This window comes from Lepisosteus platostomus, chromosome 9 (assembly GCF_059453375.1).
Source record: "Lepisosteus platostomus isolate fLepPlt1 chromosome 9, fLepPlt1.hap1, whole genome shotgun sequence".
NCBI lineage: Eukaryota > Metazoa > Chordata > Actinopteri > Semionotiformes > Lepisosteidae > Lepisosteus > Lepisosteus platostomus.
Window position 1 is genome coordinate 7,828,465 of NC_142619.1, and position 19,773 is coordinate 7,848,237.

At 38.7% G+C, this 19,773-nt stretch overlaps 1 protein-coding gene across 2 annotated transcripts in view; it reads left to right on the top strand.

Annotated features, from left to right (window-relative positions):
- dyrk4 (dual-specificity tyrosine-(Y)-phosphorylation regulated kinase 4) overlaps window positions 1-19,773 on the top strand; it is a 65,983-nt gene that overhangs the window by 5,916 nt on the left and 40,294 nt on the right. For both annotated transcript variants that reach the window (XM_088646768.1, XM_088646772.1), the window contains exon 2: window positions 1,018-1,117. In XM_088646768.1, coding sequence (XP_088502894.1) covers window positions 1,018-1,117 — 100 coding nt within the window. The remainder of the gene's footprint in view (window positions 1-1,017; window positions 1,118-19,773) is intronic.

Below are 19,773 nucleotides of genomic sequence, written 5' to 3' on the forward strand. Positions count from 1 at the left end.
TTAGTCCAGGCATCTCTTATAACTGTCTGTCACTATTCATATTAATATCTTTACAATTAACAATAACTATTAAGTTAAGTTAATAAAGTAGTTATGGCAAATTATTATAAAACAGTAATCTCACAATTAGGGTTTTGGCACTAAAATAAAAATAAGTTACAGTACAGTAGATTTTATTTTTTATTATAAATGTATGCACTTAAAGCACTTATGTCATTCTGTTCATACTGTATAATATATTTTATTCATACGACATTTCTAAATACCATATGCAACCCCAAGTATAAAGTGTTACAGATACTGTATGTACTGTATGCAGTTTATTATAAAAGGGGAGACAGTTTCCTAAAAATACAAATATATAGTATTATTCTGTCTGTCCTGCCATTATATAATTACAGTATATGCCATCTTCTTCTGATGAAGTTTAATGTTTGAAATATGAACCACACAGAATGATGCACAAGTATAGTCAAATTCACAGTGGCCATGTTGCTAGATAGTATTTACACATACTCAACATGATTGGGTTTCACTCTCTTTTTAACCTGGTCATATCTGTCATTGCTATTGTGGTAAACAGCTTTAGGGTCCTGGGTTCAACAGTGAGGACCTTCTGTGTGGAGTTTGCATGTTTTCTCTTGTGGTTATATTTGTTTTCTACAGGTACTCCGGTTTCTTTCCACCTTCCAAAGTGGTAGGGTGAAAGTGTACAGTATATTATTGCCCTTTTTTAATGATTTGCAGGACTGAGGCCTCTTCCTCATTAATCCACCCTGTCTGGATCACCTCTGCTGCAGTGCCCGTACCAATATACAGTAGTTGAAATAAGGTTCACAAAAACTTGAAGAACAAAAAATTCCAATAGGTTCTGTGCAAACATGCTCAGAGGGAAATGCAAAAGCTTTTCTTCTGGATTTAAAGAAGTGCAATCTTTACACAGAAGGAAAACAGCAAATCTGATCCTGTTGTCTGTACTGTAAATAAAACTGAAATAGTTTTCTTTGTCTCCCACAGGAAGGCAATGAAGGCAAAGCTTGAAAAACTCATAAAGGAAAATGACTCTCGGTTTCCCGCACTTATGAAGTCTGGGCGACAGCAGCACACCTCAGTTCAGGTAGAAAGGGTGGTTCTTTGCTGTTTGAGTTCAGTTTCAAGGTGTGATCGTGGGGGATGTTTTTTAACTATTACAAGCCTCTTTGTGAGTTCCCACATTATGTAGTTCAACCAGTTTTGTTAGAAGGGTTACCAGTACTTGTTGCAAGATTAAGCAACAATTGATTAAGCAACTTTTAATGTAAACCTAAATTTGGTTGGGACGTACCCATATGCAGTATCAGTAAGATTCCTAAGTGAGTGGTAAGTGAGTGAGCACAACTAGTGAGTGGCAAAGCCTAGATTTGAACCAGTGAACTCTGAATCATTTTGAGCTCAGTGGGAAGGCTTTTCCCAGCTGCTCCAATTATTTCTTTCACAGGTTAATCAAGAGAGAGGGACCCATTAGTAGCTGTGATTTTTTGGAGTAATGACACTTTCAAAAAATGATGTCCAAATAATTTTATTCTGATCGTATAGTTACCTATGAATGGTGACTTGAATGATCATTTGTTTCGCTTCTGTTGCAAATTCAATACATTGGAGTCTTGAAAAAAGTTCAGATATAAAATTGTTATGATTGATGATAATACGTTGGTGGTTGCTTTAATGAAAAAAACTTGTAAAAATGTGCAAGACTAAAGTGAACAGTCTATGGGTTTTCTCAGCCACAGTAATATCACATTACTCAAAGAATGATAACAGTAACATGATTTACATGATTTAGTATATCGTTAATATTTATGTTGATATTTTGATTTCATGAAATCATAGTGATTGTTACATTTGTCACTTTTGCTTTTCCTTTCAGTGAATTTCTGGAAATTTGTCTGACTAATTCAAAGGCTCAGGGCCCTTATATTAATGTACCTCTGTAAAAGTGTGGAAATGTGCACATAATGGAGAAAATGGCGTCTTTTTCAAAGTCTGCTTCACTTCAATGTATTGTATCTTCAGTTGCATTTAAATTCATGGGAGGAAACATTTCTGTTAATAATTTTCCCTTCCTTGTTCAAAGCCTGCTCGGTTATCAGATTTCTAGAACTGAAGAGCTCATGTGCTGGTTTTCTGTTTTTTTTGTGCTACTTACAGTACCAATGTATTTGCTTTAAAAGAAACATTTCTCTCCATTGTGTATCAGCTTGCTGATTTATTTTTACAGTATGCAAATACTGTATGTACTGCTTAACCTTGCCCTCTTTTTATATACAGTATATAATATACATGCATACAGTATGTATGCATTTATATTGTAGCAGATGTAGTGTAGTCTGGCTACAAAATTCAATGCCATCTTGTGGCATTGAATTGTGCCATCCAACTAATCAGGTCTTTGCTCCAACTAATTTTTAATTATCAAAAGTGATCTGCAGTAGCTGGATTAGTGCTATTAAGGTGCAATTTTAGTACTTAATTCAAAAGTGAGGTCCAAAGTCCTATAATAGTATGGAATTAAGGGACCATAGTTGGCTACCTCTTGTACTATATATAGAGAAATGAGCTCAACAGGCATGATGGCTATAATTTTTTACATGATTAATAGATATACCATTAATCCCCACAGATGACCTTCAAAGCAGTAATAGGTTGACATTGAGCTGATTAAGGTTTCATGCTGGGTGCGTCAATGTAAAATTGGTCCTGTACCTATCAGAGATAGGTAGTAATGTTCCTTTGAAGTGAAATTGCAGAGCATTATACTGACAGATGCATAAAATCACCTCACCTGAAACATCCTATAAATAGCATAAAGAGGGCGAAAATGTACATACCTGGAATTAAATACATAGTAACCGTAGGAAGGAAGATTTGTTTTAATCCTTGATTCACCAAACTTAAACTCCATTAAAGAAAATAACCTTATTTAGCAGTATGTTTTTTGAAAGGATAATCAGTATTCTTTAAACTGCGTTTAGTGCAAAAGCAATTGCAATATTCAAGTATAAAATTGAAAGATACAGCAGGAGTCCGGTGAAGATGTTAATTTAAAAAAAAACCATAAAGGCTGTTAAATATGTAAAGTATCTATAGAAGCTTCCTTGTGTAAGAAAGGTAATGATGGATTTCCACAAAACTCTAGCCTTGGGCAAAACATACAGTCCAAGTTTCTGTTTAACCCACTATCAAATTATTCAAAATACTTTCAGATCTAAGCTCTCACATATTTTGGGACCTACAGTACTGGGACAGTAAAAAGAAATTGGTCGTTTTTGTACTAATGGAGTGTGTACTGTGTTTCAGATCAAAATATTAATATAAGTCAAATGTACAGAATGTCAACTTATGTTTCTGGGTATGGTTTTGTATACATGTTTAGCCATGTTTGAACAATGTTGTGAAATGAATAATTTGGTGTGTTCAGTCCCCCCATTTCAGGAAAGCATAGGTTTTAGGACAAAGTAAAGTTAATTCAATTTTCACTTCACTTTCCCAAAATGTATGCTTTTCACTGTACATCAGCTTTGGGTATTACTCTCTTTGTACTTATAGTATGTTTTTTTTAAGTACACAGTATGTTTTTCTCAATAGGATAGTATGGTGGATCAGTTATTGGATGAAATACCTTTGCAAATTAGTTCAGAAAAAAACGTTTGATCAATTCTAATTGATTTTCATTCTAAGTGCATATCATTGTTCAGTTTAATCCCAGATAATATCTTTTTAAATCCAAGACTGCATATTAATCACATATACAGGTATGCTAAAAAACTGGAAATGTGCAGAGAAATTTCAAACTTAAATTTAGTAAATGAAGACTATATAAAATACTTTAACCATCTTTTAATTTTGCCTTATTCTATGAGTGTGGGTTGTATGTGATGCTGGCAATCACAGCTAAATGTTTCTTCACTCTGTCTAGGCCGAACGAAAGTTTACTTAAGGCTTCAAAGATAATTGACAGGTTATGAACTACTGTTTTTCAATTGAAAATCCTAAGACAGGACTGAAAAAGTGGCAGTGTTTAAACCAACTGCTGTTATTTTTGAAGGTCAGTATTCTTTTTGTCTGAAAGCTTATAGTTTGCCTCAGTGCCTTACAAAATGGTCATGACCTCCCCATCCATAACTCCATTGTGCTCTACCATGGAATTAGCGGCTCTTGCTGGGATATTTTTATTAGCTGGCAAAGGAACTATGAGCATTTTGTGTTAAAACAGCTTTCTCCACAGAGAAGGTGATGCTGCAAAATAGCAGCGGAAAGCTCTGGTGTCTCTTGCGCTGAAAGGACTAGTTATGTTCAATAAGCGTAGTTGTTATGGAAACCGTGAGCCACAAAGCAGTGGCTGATATCCTTTCACACTCTTGTAACAGGAGGTGTTGTTGCTATTCTCAGACAGAGCCTTGGGAACTACCTACTGAACACGAGCCAAGAGAATGATACCCAGCCAGATTGTTAGTGTTTATGGATTTAATGTTGGTACAGGCTTAACTTTATCCACCTCACTTAAGACAAGGCCACATCCTACACTTCTGTTACAAACTTACTTAGTTTGTTCTTGCCTACATACAAGGTTGAAGGGACACTTGTAGATAGGGGTTATAGGCTTAAGAGCCTTGGAACTATGTACCTATTTGAGACATTTGAACACATGATTGAATTATGTTTTAAAATATGGATACCAGACTTTATGATTCATGTCATTTTTGAGTGATTGCCTGCCATTTAACATTGCAGTCTGTTAAAACTAACATTTATTTTGCTGTGTCACATCTGCTTTCCCCATGCTTTCCCCTATCCATGTTCTTTTATCTGAAGGTCTCCAAAATATATTTGTACTAAGAACTTCATTTTACAGGCCGCATCAGGCCAGAGTGTCAAGTAAGCTGCAGGTGTTAATTGAATGAATAATAATTCCTTGAGTTTATCCATGACAATCCCAAAGCACTGTACATAAAGGAGGATACCTACTCATCCACCACTGAAGTTCAGCACCAAACTGGATTTTATATCAGCGAACAGCCCCACTATGCAACGGAACAGGTGGAAAAATAAGAAATTGCTTCACTAGTTGAATTAAAGGGGAACATTAGGTAGGCCAGATTTTGCCAGACCGAAGTGGAATTTAACCAGGACACTGAGGTTAACACATCTTCACTTTCAAACAGTGCCATGGGCCAGTGTTCGGGCGCAGTGCCATTGTCCAAGTAGTTAGGACCTTGGTTTAATGCAACCTTTGAATGACTGCACCTCCTACTACACAGTGTGCAATGTGCATTAATATGGAATATCTGGTCTAGAGGGAACAGTGCCACCAGCTGGTCCACCAATACCACTTTGACAGCAGCAACTTGGTTATCTTTGGATGTCTCCTTTCCCAGTACCATCTAGGCCCAGTCTTTTCTAATTTCTCAAAGGTCAGGCTGCAAAGTAATAACAATCCAGTATAAGACTTACTAACTCAACTGCTACAGACTGCTGGACTACATTCAGTTGACCCCCACAGCATCTGTTATCTAGAGTCTTACCTCACTAAAATGAATGGCTATGATATAGAGATAATATGTGCAGTATCTGACAGCACAAAGTATTGAAGGCAGCACACCCAAACATGATGTTAGCTGTAATGTTATTTGTCATTGTTTGTGATAAGTATTGCATAGGGTTGTAAGTTCCTCCAGGTTTTGGGGTACAACACTGCGGTGCGATGGCTCTGTAGCTAAGGATCTGCACCTGTGTCTGCAATGTTGCCGGTTTATCCTGCGGCTGGCAGAGGAATTGGGCCCCTGAGCAAGACTCATAAGCCCAACTGCTGCAGGGGCTCTGTATAAATGGGTGACCCTGCACTCTGACCCCAAGCTTCTCTCCCTGTCTGTGTGTCTGTGTGTCTCATGGAGAGCAAGCTGGGGTATGCAAAAAGACAAATTCCTAATACAAGAAATTGTATATGGCCAATAAAGTGATCTTATCTTATCTAAATTAAGTGACAGGGATTTGTACATGAAGGATAGTACTTTATGATAGAGCTGATAGTGACTGCTCACATAACTTAGTGGGAATGCAAACATGTGAGTGGTCTTGTATAACAACCCCTTTGAAAATTCTTTAGATACGCGATTCCATATTATATTCCCTTTTAATCAAATTCTAAAAGTATGCTTGTTGACTCCGGTATCACGTTAGTTAAAGACTTCGAAGCTTAAAATGTTTAGGGAGAAATGGAATACTGGTGTGTATTTTTTTCTTTAAAGTACCAAGACCAGCTATATACTGTATGTTTATGTTCCAAAATTAATATCGTTTATGGCCTTCACACGCGTTACAGTATGCTCCTATTCTTTTTATGCTCAGCTACTAAGATTTCCCTTCAGTTGTAAAATTCAATATCTACAACGGGCACAGTAAAGATGTTTACAGTAAGTCTTTCTACGACAGACCAACGGACCACGAGTGCCCCTGTCGGTCAACCAATCACGAACCGTGTCATCTTGCGTCATGATACGCGATACCGCAGCCAATTACCTGCGGTACGTGTCTGTACCGCGCACTTTGAATGGCTGCATCTGTACGTGTAATTATTGATAAAAAAAACAGGGCTTTTACAATTATGTAGAGTTTGTGATGTTGGAAGGGGAAGTCCTGTTGTTCTGCATGTACTCCAAAAACACAAAGATCTTTTTAATGTCAAAAGTCACATACAGTAAATGAATGTAATATGATTGATCATTCGCAAAACTTAAAAAAAACAACAACTGTACCTTTCAAGTTCTGATACTCTGTTGTGAGGTTTTCTGCCTAGCATCACAAAACCTTGTTCCCTTATTTTCCAAAGTGGACACATTTTAAGTAAACTGGTCACTGGCATATCTCATTATGGAGCAGACAGCAAAAAACATGGGGTTGTTGTATGACAGTAGCAGATAAAATGAGTCCCCTATTATTAATAAGGTGCTTTGGGATCAATAGGTGAGAAAAAACGTTATTAATATATTCAGTTAAACTTTTCATGGAAATTCTCTTTTGTCACTCCATTAAGCTTCTCTACACCAAACTCCTGAAGCAACAATCTTATTAACAGATTTTGTTTTCTGTGGTTTTTGGAAAATTTAGCCAAACCACCCTAAAAAACACAGAGAAGGACCACAAACTTGCATGCAAATATGCTGAATTGCAAATTTCATGGAGCAGAGTAACCCAATGGCTTTGAACAGAGCAATATTCACTGTTCTGAAACAAACTTAGATAAAGGCCTCATCCCAGAATTTATTGATCCTTGTTTGACACCATTTTTGCATTCCATGTATTATTGCTTGTATTGGGTTACATTCCATGTATGTACTTCTTTCAGTTTTTAATTTTAAATTAAGTGGATTGTCATTTTTCCCACTGTGGAAAAATTAGGCCCGTTGTGTTTCAATGTTTTATTTGTAGGTGTGCCAAGAGATCACAGGCATTTTTCTTGGCTGTCTTGGCTAGGCTGAAGGACGATAGTCTGACCATTGGAACAATTAATTGTAATTAGACTCTCCTCTCTGCTTTATGAAAAGTAAGCCTAGGACAACTTCAGGAGCAGTTACAGGAGAACTGAAGGAGTGCACTGGGATGAGGGGGTTAACCCATTTTTTATAGTTACCCATGTTGTCTTAATTCTCAAGCTTTATTCCTAACTATGAGATGTGATGAAACGACAAAAATCATGCGAGTGACAATATCAGTGTTCAACACAGCTAAAATCACACACACAAGCATGCGGCCAAGAATTTTTTGTTTCTTATGAAAGAGGTAGAGGGTTTGGCAGCAGGTACTAATGGTCTATTGAGTTACTCAATGGAATTCTCTCTCTCATACTGCGGGTACTTCCATTCTGCTGTTGCCTTAGGAGACTAAAGACTCACAAGTCAGTCATTATCAAGGTGAACGTCTTACCTGGTAAGGTTTCTCATGATGCTTTGTTATTGCTGACATTTGAGACTCCAAATTAAATCGGAGCACTTTATTTAGACATCACCTTTGCAGAGTTGTACTATTGTATCAGTGTCACTGAGCTTTGGTTCCTACGGCCTTTTCATGCCTTGTGTCCTGTTAGTTGCACCTTGCATTGTATTTGATTTGCTATTGTCAGTAGTGGCAATATTATTTATAGCAACTGCAGTTAAACAGTAGCAGGATTAACAGCGTTACCTCTAGCAACTATATCCTTAGTACATCTAAATTTCTGTATTGTTACTGTTTTATCTGGGCTGATGCTTTTATCTAAAGTTACTTACAGTACGTTTGCATTTTCAAAGAGCTGTTTGCTCTTTGGTAGCCACACATTCCTTTCCTTACTGCTGAATTAGGGTTAATAATTTGGAATTATTTTTCAGATGTAGATATATCTTTAAATCTGGCATTGAAATAAAAAAAAATAATTAATTGACATGTAACTGTATCGGTTTCTCTGATACTTAACCCAAGCAGACAGCAAGTCTGGACTCTCCTTTGTTTGCAGTCCAAATACTGATGCGCTATAAAGAAAACTTTGTGATTACCCTTCTGACAGTTATGAACTATGCTTCTAATATGACCACTGCTGAATAGAACTGCAACAGGATACCCCAGACATTGGTGAGCCACTGTATTAATTTGATGGTTGACTGGAAAAGCCTTTAGGAAAGTCACTATCTTTACTGCTCATAGATAGTGCTTTATCAACACTTGATGAACCCATGATGCTGAAACATGCTAACTGAAAATGATGACAAAACATACATGTTTTTAATTTGTAATAATGTATTGGAAGAGACTATCCCAGAATATCCCTGTCTTAAATTACGTTCAGAACGAGAAAAGCTTTTCTATTTGCCTCTATCAGGATACAGAGAAGTTTCCTTTAACAGCGAGGAAACCAAAGGCAGGATGCAGAGATGGGCAAGGTGAGGTGTAATCTAATCCAGTGTGTTGGTTGACAGCAAAGGTGTAAAACTCAGGATCGTGGGTTAAGCACTGCAGATAAAGTCTGTGGACAGTAACAAAGTTATGTTCCAACAGTGGGTGTCTGTTTCTCTGCAACTTATTTGCAATTCTGTAGGCCTTTGTGCCAATGTTGTCATTTGTAACTTAGTTTAACACCCTGTGCCTCACCTTCATCTTTTTTGCCTTTGGCTGCTTGGTAGCAGTCCTGCAGAAGCGGCAATGAGCATGATATACCAAATACAGAACATAGTATTACATAGTAGTATTGTAGTGCTGTATTCAAGACGCAACAGCCCATCAGTCCAGAGATTATCTTGGTTTCTGTGGCATTAACTGAACAGAGAGCATAAGATTCCCCCGCTGGATGGGACGCCAGTCTGTCACAGGGCCAACCCCCTGAAATGCTCCCCATTCACACAGCTCAGTGATTGGAACAATACTGAACACTATTGAACTACTGTTGTACCTCACGCAAGGTACCGTGCAATAGTAGAGTCCACAGCAGGGCCTTGAACCCACAACCCTCCAGTCACATGTCCAGAGACCTACCCAATACAATATACTGCCTCACTATAGTTTTATACAGTAGGACAACAGAGTCTGCTCACTGTTCTTTAAATTAGAATTGGCTGCTATGTACCTGTATAGTACCTTCTGTAAATGTATTTTTTCTGATGGACCTTTTAAGCACAAGAAAGAATATTAGAATAATTGGAACACATTTAAAAAGAAGCTTTTCTATATCTTTGATCACCATTACTATGATGAAGAATGGATTCTCATTTCTTAACAGATCTCAGTTTTAGTGTCACGATTATAGTCCCCCTTCCTTAAGGGTGCTCCAGCCCTTTCACGTGAGACTTTATTCTGTGCACCTGTTTCCTATTCCCAGCCCACCTTAAAAGCCAGGCGCTGACGCTCATCCGGGCTCTGCATCTGGTTTCCGTACCGTGCGAGTCCGGGACCTGGAAGTGCCTGGTCCCGTTAAGGTTTTAATCTCGGTTCCCGTTCCTGTTCCCTGTCTGCCGGTTCCGACCCGGCCTTCGTGTTTTAGTTCCGCGTTCTGATGGATCTCCTGGTTTTTGACTTACCCTTGTGTTTTGGATTCTCTCTAAGGACTTCTCTTTTGGATTGTTCGTCTCGGCCACACCTCCCCCGTGCACCAGCACACCTTGGACACGCCCCCCCTGTCTTCAGCCCCGTATTCCTGCATGACGTTTCCCTAGTGTTTCCCCACTTAGTCGGATTGTGTCGTCCGCATAGGGTCCGGAAAGAACTGTTCGTTACATTTAGGTTTTTGGCATTAAGAGAAGGGGCACAAGCCTTACAAGTCATCAGAGGTTCTTGCTCCGAAGGTATTGACTCAAAAAACAAGTCCTTCTGCCAGTTATAGCCTATAGGTGAATATGAAGTCATAGCAGTCTTCCTATTGTTACAATGCGTAGTTTAGGACCCTGTGCAGACAGTATAATCTGGAAGTCACTGGAAAAAGACTTCTAGGACAACACAGCAGGAGCAGGACGGGGTGACAGACAGGGGGGCGTGACGGCTATGATCTGGTGCTCAGGGGGCATGGGGCAGTCGAACAAGTCCAGTGGGAATCCAAAAGGGGAAAAGAGGGCCCAATCCAAAGTCCAGAAAGCCGGGAGATCCAATCAGAGACAGACAAGATTTAAACCGGAACGGGATCTGGAACAGGAACAGGGACAGGGAACCAGGAGGATAAAAACAGTAACCAGGCCAGGCACTCCGAGCCCCGGACTCAGCAGGTCTGGAGTCCAAAAGGGGAAAAGAGGGCCCAATCCAAAGTCCAGAAAGCCGGGAGATCCAATCAGAGACAGACAAGATTTAAACCGGAACGGGATCTGGAACAGGAACAGGGACAGGGAACCAGGAGGATAAAAACAGTAACCAGGCCAGGCACTCCGAGCCCCGGACTCAGCAGGTCTGGAGGCCAATTGGAAGCCTAAACCCTCGAGACGTAGGGTGACTTGATGGTAGGTGGGCTTCTGGGCGTCCGTCTTCCAATGCAGAGCCCGGCATAGCAAGAGCGCCCGCCTTAAATAAAGACGGACGAAACAGGGGGCAGGTGCATGAAATCAACTAGAATACAAAAGAGCCAGAGCACCCTTAAGAAGATGGATTTTGATCTTGACACCTATAGGATATAGCCTGCAGAAATGCAGAATATTAAAGCTTAACTGGACTAATGTATCCCACCTGCCTAGGTATGAAGGAACTTGTTGGGCTAAGGAGAAACCTCCTGGACTATAGTAATCAAAAACTGGACCTGGGATTCCCTGCATTAGTTTACAGGACTTTAAGTTATTCCGTACATTACGTGATTGAATACTTATTGCTTTTTTTTCTCAGCAGGCAACAGATAAAAAGCCAAAACAACCACAAATGAATTTAAACGAATAATTTTTATTTTATTTTCATGATACTTGAGCAGCTTCTGTAAGGGAGATAGGTCTAAAATCAATTCTTGTTTTGTAAAATGAGGCAGATGTGCGTATTTGTAAATCTGTAACAATAACGCAGGTGAAAACGATAAAATATTGTTTTATCAGTCAAAGAACGATTAAAAAAAAAAGTGCTCAGCTAGATTGAAAGCTGGCAGATACTGGGGTTACCAAGACCAGGACAAGCAGATCTGGGAACTGATGCCTTCTAAGTATTAGCATGAGTGGATCTTCTTTTGATCCCTGTAACCCATTAGCAGATGTTACTAAGCTGCTTAACCTGGGCAGATGGGGCTCAGCTGAATTATTCTCAACCTGGCCTCCTTGCTCCTTCGCTGAGTAAGAGGAGGGTTTGTGAGGTTCGGAGAGGTGAATAAGCTCTGGAACTGGTAGCCTGTTCTCTCCAAATCCTTTTTGAGTTTAATTTAATGTATTAATCCTACTGATAGAGCCTTCAAGAAGAGAAACATACAGTACTTCTGTCTTTATGTCATTTGCTGTTATGGCCTTGTACAGTCGACATATTTACCAGAACAAACTCTGACAGAATCAAAACCTTCATCTTCAAAATGAACCCTGAAGAGTTTGATTTGCTGAGTCCTGAGGCCCACATAATGTCCATCCCCATTGCGAAAGAACATCATTACACATGTCCCGACATCCCGAGATCTGAATTACACCAATATACGAAAACATGACTTATTGGTCTATACCATCCTGAAGGGGCCTGACATAGACACTTATATACAGTGGTGATACCTAGGAACAAGTAATAGGTTTATTCCATGCTGAAAAGAGAAGAAAGGAAACAATGTTTCGGCTGTAGAGCCTTCTTCGGGTGTGAGTCATATGGTGATACTTATACGACTTGCAAACAGGACAACCCCACAAAATTTTGGAGGGGCTTGTTTGAATACAGCCGTATTCAATGCTTGGTTGTTCATTTTGTGCTCATTTACAGTTAACTCCCCCCCCTTACTTAAATGCTTTTATGTACCTAAGCCATGAATAGTTGATCGCCTTTTTTTTTTTGGTAATCAAAGCTCATTCCGGTGACTCACTTACACAGAGTAGCAGAGGAATCCTCCAGTCGAACCTGTTGAAACGGCTGATTAATGTGATAACCTTTCAGGGCTTTGTATTCAGTTGCTGACAGTGTTTATGTGCTGGAGAGATAAGTGACGTAAGGCTTCTCGCCTTACAGAGCTACATGTCCTGGGCTCTACTGTAGGTGGTGTGGCAGGAGTAGACAGTATTCTTGCCGCGAGAAGTGTGGACAGGCCGTCAATCACCAAGAGATTTTAAGATAGTAGAAGCACTGCCACCTTATGCTTTTTATCTGTGTTGGTTCCACCATCAACACCATTCAAAACTGTAACCTATTCAGACATTTTCCATGCTCCGCTGGATCATACTTACTGTTAACATGTTCAGTAGAAAAATATCTGTACATATAAACTGACCTACCTCTTTTGTGTTACACCCTTCTTTCAAAGTTAAGGGTGCCTAATTGGAATGCAGACAAGTTTGTGTGAGGGCTTCTTGATCATGTAACATCACCAGAGTCCACTGCAACCTGCACTTTACAAGGGGACTCAAACTGTACCTGGTCTCACCTCTGGACCTGCTGGGTAGGCAATGCTGTGGGCCTGAGAGGGGATCTAGCCCCGACTGAATTGTGCTCCCCAGGCCTCACGAGTTCAGTATGCGTCCTTGGGCCAGATCAGATTCGAAGGACTCAAAGCACCTTCCTTCTGAAACTGTGCTGCAAGGACAGAGTATTTCCGAGGTGAGAGAATTCCTGTACTTTCTGTATTGTAGGGAGCAGTTTATGGTTGTTTATGATTTAATAAGAACTTAATAAAACAACTGCATGAGTTTCTTTCTGTGGGGGAGTTGAGAAAATTGATGTGATATATTATTGACCCAGTGCAGTTAAGTTACTTTTACGCTAATATGCAAATAAATTATTCCCCAACATGACAGGTTTCTTTGCAATTGACTTGAAAACCCTCAATAAGACTCCAGCAGTGAAGAAACCAAAGGCACGTTAATACCTAATATTACTGATAATAACATCACCATAAATCAATTTGGAACAAAAGGACATGAGGGTACATAAAGTTTTGTATTAATTTGTGACATAAAAAAAGCCTTTTCCATTCAAACCATTTGCAGAATTTAGCTAATAATTGTTAGCTAAATTTAAATTAATTGTTTTGGAATTACTCTAACATTAGCAAGGAAGATTCTATCATCAGGAAATATTTTCAGCAGTTACACATATAATGTATAAGAGCATGATTTCAATTATAGCATATATGTCTGCTGTTTATGGTCTTTTTAGCTTGTATAATAGTAGTGTATCATTCTAGAGATTCTCTTTTCACTTTTGAAGTAATTGTATTGCTTATTTACTGACTTACTGACTGATCGTATTTTGGTAGCTGGGCAAAATGTAATATATAATTCTTGTTTCAGTGGGTTTTATAAAGTCCTCTTGCATCTCTTAACCTGGAAAAAACAATTCATAGCCTGAAATGCACACCATTGTTTTCATCATTATTTGGCAAAAAAAGACAAGAATTCAGACTCCAGAGGTGTAGTGCCTTGGCAATTAATCTTTTATGCCCATTGCTTTTGCACCATCAACATGCAAGATGAGTATATTCCAGCCATTGCGAATCTGTATGGTCAACAATGTTTCAGGTTGCTCTCTAAATACTCTCTAAATTAACCATAGTAAACGTAATCAGATTACAAATTTCAATCTGAATAAATGTGAAGGATTACGTCTTTAAAGCTTGTGTAATCTCAAAGCCCAGTGCATTCATACCAGCCAATGATACTTATAAATTGTACACACACCTGAAGAAGGCTCCACGACCGAAACGTTGTGTTCTCTTTCTTCTTTTTTTCAGCATGGAATAAACCTATTACTTGTTATAAATAGTATATATGTTTCCCAGCTGTTCCAGATGTAGGTACTGTAGCCGTCAGCGTCTCTGCATAAATGTGTTGGGAATGTTCATTCAGTTCCCAGGCTGAGACAATAATCTGAAGGCGTTAATCTGTGCACCCCACAATTGGAGCTGTGTCCCAGCACTACCTCCCTCTCTCTGAGCAGTCCCATCAACGGGATTTCCATCTATCTCTTTTCTAGCTGCTTTATCCAACACAGGAGCACAGAGGAAGCAAGGGGCGTCCATCGTGGGGCACACACAGACACGCACAAACTCACACCAGGACCAATTTTTCCAGAAGCCAATTAACCTCCCAGCATGTGTTTGGACTGTGGGAGGAAACTGGAGCACCCGGAGGAAACCCACACGAACATGGGGAGAACATGCAAACTCCACACAGACAGTACCCCAGGAATTGAATAACTAACCGCTGCACCACCATGCTACCTTAAATTGCCATGTTGTTTTGCAATAAATTTGTGCTGCTCGCGCTTGGTAATTGACGTAAGTTTAAACTGGAATGTGGGTGCAGGCAAGGGGCACTGGTGCTGATGGATCCAACTGCTCAAGCAAGAGGTCTGCTAGCAGGGCTATTGATTTCTCATGACCTTGTGTCTGCATTTTAAAGTAGAGGCTTTAATGTCGGAAGGGCAAGAAAGTGCAACAGCAGCCAGACATTGGCTGGGTCAAACGGGCTTCACAGACTTTTTCAAAGATCACAGCACAGGCTGCTGAATGTTATGATGATGCTGTTGGAATTTGTGACAAATTCTGGCTCATGAAAAATAAGTCTGTTTTTTAAATGAAGTTTTAAATGATGTGTTGGCAGAGCTTTTATCATGGTGATATCTAGGTCTTGGTCAGGGTCTGTCCCTGTAAACATTGACGTCCAAAATACCGTGTGTGAATATTATTTATGTAAGGTTGAATTTACTCAGCACCGAAGGATTATGTTACAGTAGGTCTGCGAGCAGTGGGCCAGATTTCTGACCTCGATATCTAAAGTTATGCCTGTCTGATATTGTGTCTTTTAATAAAGAAGCACATATACCCGATGATAGCTCGATAAAGATTGGTCTTCCAAGGGAATTACGCGGCACAAAAAGATAGATTATTTTAATACAGGCAACGCATATGAGTTTGAGTCATTATAATGGCGGCCAAAAATGCAGACATCTGCTGTTTGAAAAGGAATCTGTGTCGCCTGTTGTACAGTTTTCCTGACCTCTCAAGTTCCATGTCAGCTGGCACAAATGTAAAAGTGAGATGAAAAACTCCATGAGAACAGGGGGTCGCATTTATGTCTGTTGCACTAAAATATCTGAAACCATCAAATACCACGCTGGGCCCCTGTGAGGAGTGAAAACAGTTTGCTTGGGATGTGAAACATATTCCACAAGGTTCTGAACTGATTTGTGATCTATTCCCCATCCAATTCTGGTAGCAGGGCTACCTTCAAGATGAGTATCAAAAATGTTTTACCCTTTTCACTCATGTTTAACTGCTGAAGAGACCCACGTAATATGCTGGATTGCTGCATTTGAGAACTGAACTCGATACTCATGCTGGATTGGGCTGCATGTTCCCTTGGGGGAACTTAAAACAGAATGTGTTTTAGAAACTGCAGTTTATTTGAATTCCAATATTTGGAAATTACAGCTCTCTGTCAAATGGTACTGATGGAATCATCGTGCGTGTATGGAAATGCAATGCCTTCTTTGTAATGAAGTAGATATTTAAATACTGGGAATATGTAGGTGGCTTTTAGAGTTTCAAAACACTTTGTGATTAAGAACACTTTGTGATTCAAAACATTTGTGTATAAATGACAGAAATTATAATACTTATGTTATGTTTGTCGTAGTTCATCTGAAGTCTCTCATCCCAGTAGTGACCATCTCAGTAGTTTTGCCTTGCTTAGTTTGTTTACATTCAGTTCAAAATCTTGATTTTTATTTAGTTGTTTTTTTTATTTTGGGCTAAAACAAAACTAACAAGACATAAACAAACACTTTAAAACTTATATATTTGGATTTTCTGATACCTATATATTGTTATCTCGTGTAAAGTCTATATTAAAATAGAAATAAAAGTCTTAGACTGTATTAAAATGGGTCTAAAAACTGTATTGCTGCTAATTATTACAATTAACTAGTTAATAAAATAAACAGTTGCCAGTTTATTTTTAGCCCCTTAGTATACTAGGTAATTACCATAACATTACCTGCAGTACACAATAATAATAAAAATCTACAAGTATACTAGTAAACTACTTACTTATTCTAACATATGCATACAGTATACATTACATTTGTAATGTCATTTCAAGTATTATTGTTTATATCTTGTTAATGGCATATTGTGTGGGGGAATTGTTCTGTGTTAGAACATACAATTGTCTAGATGCATATAAAGTGAAGTGTACATATTTTGAGGGGGAGATAGGAGAAGGTGGATTGTGGGGGTAAAATTGGAGCTGCCTACAACAATCTAGTGTTTTTTTTTGTATCATAATTAATGTATATATTATTGTTTTTTTGGGGTTTGGACTTTGGGAACATAGTTCCTCATAATAAACACCATTGCATATCTTTGCAATTGTGGCTGTGCCATCATTATTGTTATCTTCTATCTACACTCTGCAAGGAGGAGACTGTGACATGAAGGTACCATTTAATGTATTTTAGGTGATTATCTTGATTTTGTAAGTACACATTTTGGTCATTGACAGGAGAAATGATGCGTTCATGACTATTTCTGGGGCTGGTGGGGAGATTTTCCCAGTGGCGTAGTACAGCCATATGGCAAGTTTGTCTCCTGGTTTTGCCAACTGTGAGATTTTTGTCCCCTCTCTGTGCACTTACAGAGTATTATGCCACCCTAATAGGATTCGGATAAAGTCTTAAAATAGATTTCGCTGCTGAGCTGTCATTCTGCCACACTACTCATTATTCTCTGTGATTCGGACACATTTCTGAAGCAATGGAGTGGATGTGCAATGGCATGAAAAGGTTTTTTTAATACGAAATAAAAAAGGTTTTAAGTAAAGGGCACTTCCAAAAAAATAAAAACCCCAAAACAAGAAACAGCCTGTCACTGTTTTTTCCATTATAAGAGAAACCCAGCATGTCGCTTGTTATTATTATACACCTCAGTGTGCAATAGTCACATAGAGCTTCTGTAATTGTAAAAATACTTAGGCTCTTAGCTGTACACATCAATTTCTAAAAAATGAATGCCATGGGATGAGCAGCACTAAAAGCCAATATTTCTATTGTTGGATTGCTAAATTAATTTGATGGAGATGATCAAGACTCATTATTGTTTTCAAATATAATGTTATTAAGTATGAGATTATGTTAAAACCAAACCAGATAGTAAGATAAATAACAATTACCTAGCAAGGTAGTTGGTACTGTCTCTGTCAATATTGACAGCTGTGGTATTTGTCCCGTATAAATTACACATCATGCAATTCACAAGCATCTGAAAACTGCTCTTGGAAACTATTGGCTTCTTTGATAGCTGGGGATATTGCCAGAGGTTGTACCCACGTGAGAAGATAAATGTTACCCTGGTGTTCTTTTTTATCAATAGGTTATTTTCCTAAAAGCAGATATAGAGTAGCTTTTCAACCTTAGATGGCTGTATACTGAAGTGAAGGAGTGGCACAGGTCTACAGTATATACTATATGAATGGCTATACAGTAAACTACTAAGTGGAGGGGTAGTACATATCTCATTAAAAACATTCTAAACTCATATGTAATAATAATAATTCTTTACATTGATATAGCGCTTTTCTGGATAACCCACTCAGAGCACTTAACAGGTAAAAGGGACTCCACTCCACCACCAATGTGCAGCCCCACCTGGATGATGCGACGGCAGCCATAGTGCACCAGTACGCTAACCACACATCAGCTAGGACCCACACAAACCATAGGGTGAGAATCCCCTACTGACCCCACTAACACCACTTCTATCAGCAACCTTAGTTTTTTCCCAGGAGGTCTCCATTTCAGGTACTGACCAGGCTCACACCTGCATAGTTTCAGGGGGTTCCAGTTGTGAATTGCAGGGTGATATGACTGCTGGCCAAAAATAAGTGTCAAACAAAAGTCTCAATTCAATTCAAAACCTAGCTTAATTCAAGCCCGTACAGCAATAAAAACACTCTACAAACTAGGGGAAGCCTGGTCACAGTCATATGAAGAACTAGATTACATTCATGCTGGACTAACAGAGCCTTAGTGTCCAATGTGCACTTTGAACAAGCAAATCTTGTGGTTCAGCCACTGGAAAGCACTGGAAAGGTCTGTTGGTACTGGCAGTGTTTGTGGTTTTCAAAGGCGTATGTCTTGTTCTCTTTCAAACAGAGTTTGGGGTTACCTGAAAAAGGTAAGGTAAATAAATTGGAACTGTTTTGGACACATTGCAAACAAAATATGGTTCAATGTGTTCAATGATGGTCCCAAAATTGATGCTGTCTCCATAACTGGGAATAAAGCTCGAGTGAGGTGTAGACTTATCTGTTAACAAGACCTCAGCAGACATGCAGAGGTACAGTAGGATACCGTCACACTCTCTGCAGAGCTGATAGCTCTAAGCTGACCAGCACACAGATGGAAACAGGCATTGTATGTCTATGGGTAATCGTTTTCTAACATTTTTGAAGCTGTCAACCACTGCTCTTTTAAGTCAGTTAACTCCTGGCATGAAAGATCCAATAACAGGGTTTAAACAATTCAGTTCTCTTAGCCTGTCAGAGTAGGAAATTCCAGGAATCGTGAATCAGGTACAGTATCTGGCTGTTTTTCTATAGACTGGTTACAAAGCTACAATATCTTTTTATATCTTTTAAATGTACACAATATGTACACAATATTTTAAATGAACCAATTTGACAAAATATTACTTGATAGAAAATTCTACAATCTACATTTTAGACTATAAACTGTATAGTATACAGTGATATTCTGTTTGTCTTTTTTATTGCTTCCCTGCTGTCTAGAAGATGTAAACGAAACAATGTGCCAATATAAACACCTAAGTCTATGTCAGAATTCTGTGATCGCAGTCAGTGATGAAAGATACTAGTTCTTTTAAATTCTTTGTTGATGTCCGGTTTGGCATGATGTGATTATTTTCAAAACTGAAATAAAACCTGAATGATAAAATGGCATCTTACAGTATACTGTAGGTTTATTGTCTATATTGATCATTCTAAATATTGTATCATAAGTTCATGTGGAGGTTTTTTTGTAAGGTTATTATTCATTAACAAAGCATGAACGCTCAAGCAGATTTTACCTGGATTACTTTTACATAGACAGAAAAACAGCTTTTAAAAATGA